This window comes from Mirounga leonina, unplaced genomic scaffold (genome assembly GCF_011800145.1).
Source record: "Mirounga leonina isolate KUSES-001 unplaced genomic scaffold, KU_Mleo_1.0 Mir_53, whole genome shotgun sequence".
Lineage (NCBI taxonomy): Eukaryota > Metazoa > Chordata > Mammalia > Carnivora > Phocidae > Mirounga > Mirounga leonina.
The window spans coordinates 13,082,781-13,088,487 of record NW_023270807.1 but is presented as its reverse complement, the minus strand read 5'-3'; the positions used below and the strand labels follow the sequence as shown (position 1 = coordinate 13,088,487).

The following is a 5,707-nucleotide window of genomic DNA, read 5'->3' as shown; positions in this document are numbered from 1 at the left end:
ACCTTGAGAACAAAGATTAACATCTCCCAGCCTCAGTTTCTTCAACTATAAGATGAGGATAAATAATACCCACCTCTCAGTGTTGTAAGGATTTCATAAATTAATACATAGAAAGCCACCCATGGTAAGTACTACAAAGACATCACCATTATCATGGCTCTCCTCTCTTTCTCTTCATCAGCATTTGCATCTTTATCATTATCCCCACGGATTGTTTCCCTTCTAAGGTCTGATGAGGAAAGTTCTTAAGTGTCCTGTGGGCCTTCCCACACATGAAAGCTAAATTGAACAAAACTCTAATAAAGTTTAACATACACCTTCCCTGTGACCAAGCAATTCCATTCCTGGGTATTTACCAAAGAGAAATGAAAATGTGTGTAAATAAAAAGTCATGCACCCAATGTTCACTGCAATTTTTTATTGTAGTAAAAACATTTGACATCAGAGCTATGGTTTTAGCAAAATTTTAAGCGTAAAATATAAGTATTGGTAACCACAGGCACAATGTCATACAGAAGATCTCTAGAACTTATTCATCATGCATAACTGCAACTCTTTTCCCATTAAATAACAACTCCCAATTTCCTCCTCTCTCCAGACCCTGGCAACCACCATTCTATGCTCTGCTTCTATGAGTTTGGCTAGTTTAGATACCTCATATAGGTGGAATCATGCAGTATTTGTCCTTTTGTGATGGTTTATTTTATTTAGCATAGTGTCCTCCAGATTCAGCCATGTTGTCCCATATCGCAGGATCTCCTTCCTTTGTAAGGCTTAATAATATTCCCTTGTGTGTATACACCACATCTTCTTTATCCATTCACCTGTCAATGGACATGCAGGTTATTTCGATATCGTGGCTGTTGTGAATAATGTTTTACTGCAGTTTAATTATAATGACCTCAAACTTTAAGCCACTCAAATGGCCACCAAGTGGTGAATTAATAAATAAATTACTCTATATTTACCCAGGGAACAAACTACCGACACAATCAATAACACAGATGAATCTCAAATACATCATGCTGAATGAAAGAAGCCAGACACAAAATAAGGCATTCTAATGATTTTACTATATGAAGTTGAATACGCCAAACTACTTTATGGTGATAGGTATCAGGACAGAGGTTGGTGGGGACAGGACCAGGGTGGTACAGACAGACTGGGAGCGGGCTTGGGGAAACTGTCTTGGGCAGTGGGAATGTTCTAATCCTGTTTATGGTGTAGCTTTCACAGGTACACACATTACACTGTCCACTTAAGCTTTGTGCATTTGACTTATGTAAATTATACCTCAATAACCTTGTAGTGCTCTGGAAAAATAAGAAAACCAGACAAACAAGTCCATGATATTTAGCCAAGAAGCTCTCGCAAAGCTAAGCTGAGCGACCAAGATATAGTGAAGGCAGCACGTGCAGAGCTAGCTTTCCTGGCAAACAGACAGAAGCATATAGTGATGAATAAAGCAAGAGCAACTTTCCAGAAGAGTGAGCACATCCACAGCCATTCAGAAAAATAATCAGCTGACAGAGGCCACCCCAGCAAAAGGATATCCTCTGTGAAAGCTGAATTGTCATCAAGCATAATCAAGGTCTGTGAAAAGGGTTGATGGGGCACATCCTGAGCATTTGTCTATTTTCTATTAATGTGTCTATCACTTTCCCACCAGGTCCTCTGCTCTCCCTACAAAGTACACCCCTAATCCGGCTGCTTCTCATGGACTTCGCTACAGCCCAAGCCACCGTCATCTCTAGCTTGATTATGGCAATAAGCTCAAGTGACTGGTGTCCTTGCTTCCACCCTTGACCTCTACAACCTATCCTCAGCACAGTAGCCAGAGAGATGTACCCAAAACTCCGCAATAGTTTTCCGTGATCCTTAAAATGAAATGCCCAATTTTCACTGTGGTCCCCAAGGTTCACATGAACCTGCTGCTGTCCACCTCTCCAACCTCAGCACCTCCCCTGAGGCACCCCCCACTGGCTTCCTACTCCGGCCATAGCGGCTTCTTACCCTAGCTCAGATGTTCTGGACTGGCCCTGGATACTTATTATTCCCTCCACCTGGAAGGGCCCACCAACACAGCTTCTTGCTTTTACTTCATTTAAGTCACTATTCAAATGGCCTCTCCTTGGAGATAACTTCCCTGACTCCCCTTTATAAAATGGCACCACTTTTCTTATGAACCCAGATGATGGTTAATTTTATGTGTCAATTTGACTGGGCCACAACGTGCCCAGGTATTTGGTAAAACATTATTCTGGGTCTTTCTGTGAGGGTATTGTTGAATGAGATTAACATTTAAATTGATAGACTGAGTAAGCAGATTGCCTTCTATACTGTGGGTGGGCCTCATCCAATCAGTTGAAGGTCTGAATAGAAGAAAAGGCTGACTCTCCCCAAAGTAAGAGAGAATTCTCCTGCATGGTGGCCTTTTAACTGAGACATCCACTCATCCTGCTACTACAATAGCCTGCCACCTTTTGGACTTGAACTGGAACTTTGGCTCTGTAGATTTTGGATTTGCCAGCTTTCGTAATTGTGTTAGCTGATTCCTTATTACTTCTCTTCCTGCACCACCAAAAACTGTTGCCTATCTGTATGTCTTCTTCAGAAGAATCCGGAGCTCTTAACCACATGGCTATGCTGCCTTCCAGTGGCATCTCTTGCTTGGGTTATTTCAGCACTTTCCTAGCCCTGCTCCTGTTCGTTTGCCATGTCACATCCAACCCTACCTAAAGCTCCTCAGAGGCTTCTCACTGCCTTCAGAACACCATCCAAGCATCACACCATGGCCAATTGTGACCTGGCTTTACACCCCCACCAAGGTCACCCCCCCATGGTCACCATGTCCCCTGGCCTTCCTTGCTCCTTCACACACATTATATTTCAACCTTGTCAAACGTGCTTTGGTCCCTCAGACTCAACACATATCCTCTACGGCTGGCCTGCAGAGTTCTCGCCCGACTCTCCTGCTTGCCTCCAGCCTACCCTTTGGTTTTTCATTCACATGCCGCTTCCTCCAAGAGGCCTCCTCGGACTTCTCCAAACTACTTTATGAGCTCCAGATAAGCGTTCCCAGAGAGCTTTGGCCCTCCCCTGTCACAGACCATCACCTTCCTTGGTTTTAGTAGTTTAACTTCCTGCCTTCCTAGCTGGACAGGAACTAGTCTCTTTCACTTGCGTTAGGACAAACAACTAGCATGCATAATATACATTGTGAAGTGGTTGATTGAATTTATGAGTAATAGAGATACGATTATCTGCCCTTAAGAACCCACCTACCCATCTGTATGCAGTTTCTAGAAAAGGGAAATCTACAGAGAAAGAAAGCAGATTGGTGTTTGCCAGGGACTGGGAGTGGGAATGGGGAGTGCCTGCCTAAAGGGCAGGAGGAATTTCTGGTGTGATTGAAATGATTTCAAATTGGATTGGGATAATAGTTGCACAATTCTATAAGTTAACTAAAAATTGTTGAATGGTACACTTGAAATGAGAGCCATAGCCATGGCGTGTTAAGTTATACCTCAATAATTTTGTTTTTGTTTTAAGGAATGCATCCAGTGTCTGTTGGCTCTTTGCCAGCCAGCTCCAGAGATTTTTCTGATGGCGGGAAAGACACCCCAAAATCTTATGTAGCTTCACATTTTTATAAAAGCAATAATATCCAGACTTGACATTTCACGGTTTCCTACGCCACTCTACCTTCTCCGTGGAAAGTTATTTTGTTACTTTAGATTCTTCAGGATTTGCACTCATCAAGTTTCCCGGCAACAGATAAGGAAGCCCAGAATCATGTAGCCATGAGCATTTCTATACTGAACATTAAAAAAGAAATCTTTGTAGATGAATTTTCTCCAAGACTAGCACGATGTGCACATGTGTTGGACGAGGCCAGAGAAATGTCCTGGTGGGAGCAGGCCAGAGATGGGAAAATGACTCAGACCGTAGAAGCTCTTTTCTCCAATTTCTGAACCCTTGGTGGAAAGTTGTTAAACAGTGATGTGATTGCAAGGGGATAGAAGTTCTCTGATTTCCCTTCTGCAAACGGAGCAAGAATTTGGAGCTCTTGAGCCCAACATGGGGGAGCCTGTGTGGGAACAGGCAGGCCTTAGGACCCCAGTCATATTCCAGGAGGAGCTCCTTCTTTGCCCTGGTCTGGTCAAATGAGATGGGACAAGGAATGACTTGCTGAGGGGCTGCTGCTATACCCCTGAAGGTGCCAAGTGCTAGGACAGCATGCCGCAGGGCCCAAACTGAAGAACCATGCTGCTTCTCAGGCCCAAGATCCCTGGACGGCTCAAAGCTGGCTGCCCCCAAAGTCTCTTGATCCTGTGGAATCTGGGACTGCCCGAGGATTGATGGCAGATCAGCAAAGCCAGCAGGGGAGAACACTCCACCATTCCAGCCTCCGGCTGTCTCTTACTGGGCATTTGCTCGTTTGCATGGGAATTATTGAGGATAACTGATTGCCATGGAGTTGGTTCATGTCATTTTATAAGGTGGAAGAAACAGGTCTCAGGAGAAAGAGCGATGAGAGATTACTGGACTGGAATACAGAAGATCTGAATGCAAGTTCTGGTTCTATGACTAATCAGCTTGTGACTTTGGGGAAATCACGTTTCCCCTCTGAGCATCTGCTTGTTCATCTGTTAAATGAGAGGCTAGATGAATTTTAAGGGTTTTTTTTTTTACTCTGATAATAAGAATAGTACTAATTGTTATCTCCTAATCATATCCCTAATCAGAGGTGCCAGGTACATTTGCATTCAGTCCTAAGAGACAGGCATAATATTCACTGTTTGCAAATGATGAAAAGGACGATGAGGCTGGCTAACCGAATTGCTCAAGTTCAAAATGCTTGAAAACAGAATTACTTGGCCTTGCCCAAATGGGTCTTCTCTATACCAGGTCTGGAGACCCAACTACACAGCAGAACGCTGAGGCAATTGTTCCTTATTTCCTGGGCTCAGGGGCACCATCGACATTTCCAAAGGCCACTCGCTGCTATAGAAAAGCCTCTAGGTTCCCTCCCCCCAACATTGTATTTAGAAAACTTTTAAGCATAAGAAAAAACACCCTTATACTTGTTTTCTCCTAGCTCTCACTGCTTACTTTGCCACACATCGAACCACCTAGCCTCTATCCCTCTCTTTTTCCATGGATCGATCTTATTTTTTATGGAAGCCTTTGATTTTGATTAATTTTGAGAAAGTCTTCTCCCATCAAATTTTCTCAGTCTTTTCTCCTGGCAACATACCGTCCAGTCATTACAAGAGCCAATGCAGCAGGCAGGATCCCGCCCTACGGATGAACAATCGGGCTCACGAAGGTAAGCCCCCGGCTCAGAGGCACTTCGCTGAGAAGCACTGGTCCATCTCTCTCAGGCTGCAGCTTAAGACTTTAAGCCTTATGTTCTCATGCCCTCTTACATGGCACTTTTCCAAACAGGGGCGTTATGCCTTCACTTTGACCAATCTTTGTTAATTTCCACTGGGGATGTTTTTCCGTAGGCAATTAACGTCTTTTATAGCCAAATGAAACAACAACAACAAAAAAACACCTCAGGGCTTATTCATTCTACTATGACTAGAACTTTTTTTTTTTTTTAAGATTTTGTTTATTTATTTGAGAGAGAGAGAGAGAGCGTGCGCATGAGCGGGGGGGGGGGGGGGGGGGGGGGGGGGGGGGGGCAGAGGCAGAGGGA

At 43.9% G+C, this 5,707-nt stretch overlaps 1 protein-coding gene across 2 annotated transcripts in view; it reads right to left on the bottom strand.

The window, feature by feature from the left end:
* Positions 1 to 526: 526 nt before the first annotated feature.
* ANKRD66 (ankyrin repeat domain 66) overlaps positions 527 to 5,707 on the bottom strand; it is a 25,072-nt gene continuing 19,891 nt past the window's right edge. For both annotated transcript variants that reach the window (XM_034991150.1, XM_034991151.1), the window contains exon 5: positions 527 to 824. In XM_034991150.1, coding sequence (XP_034847041.1) covers positions 775 to 824 — 50 coding nt within the window. In that variant the 3' untranslated portion in view covers positions 527 to 774. The remainder of the gene's footprint in view (positions 825 to 5,707) is intronic.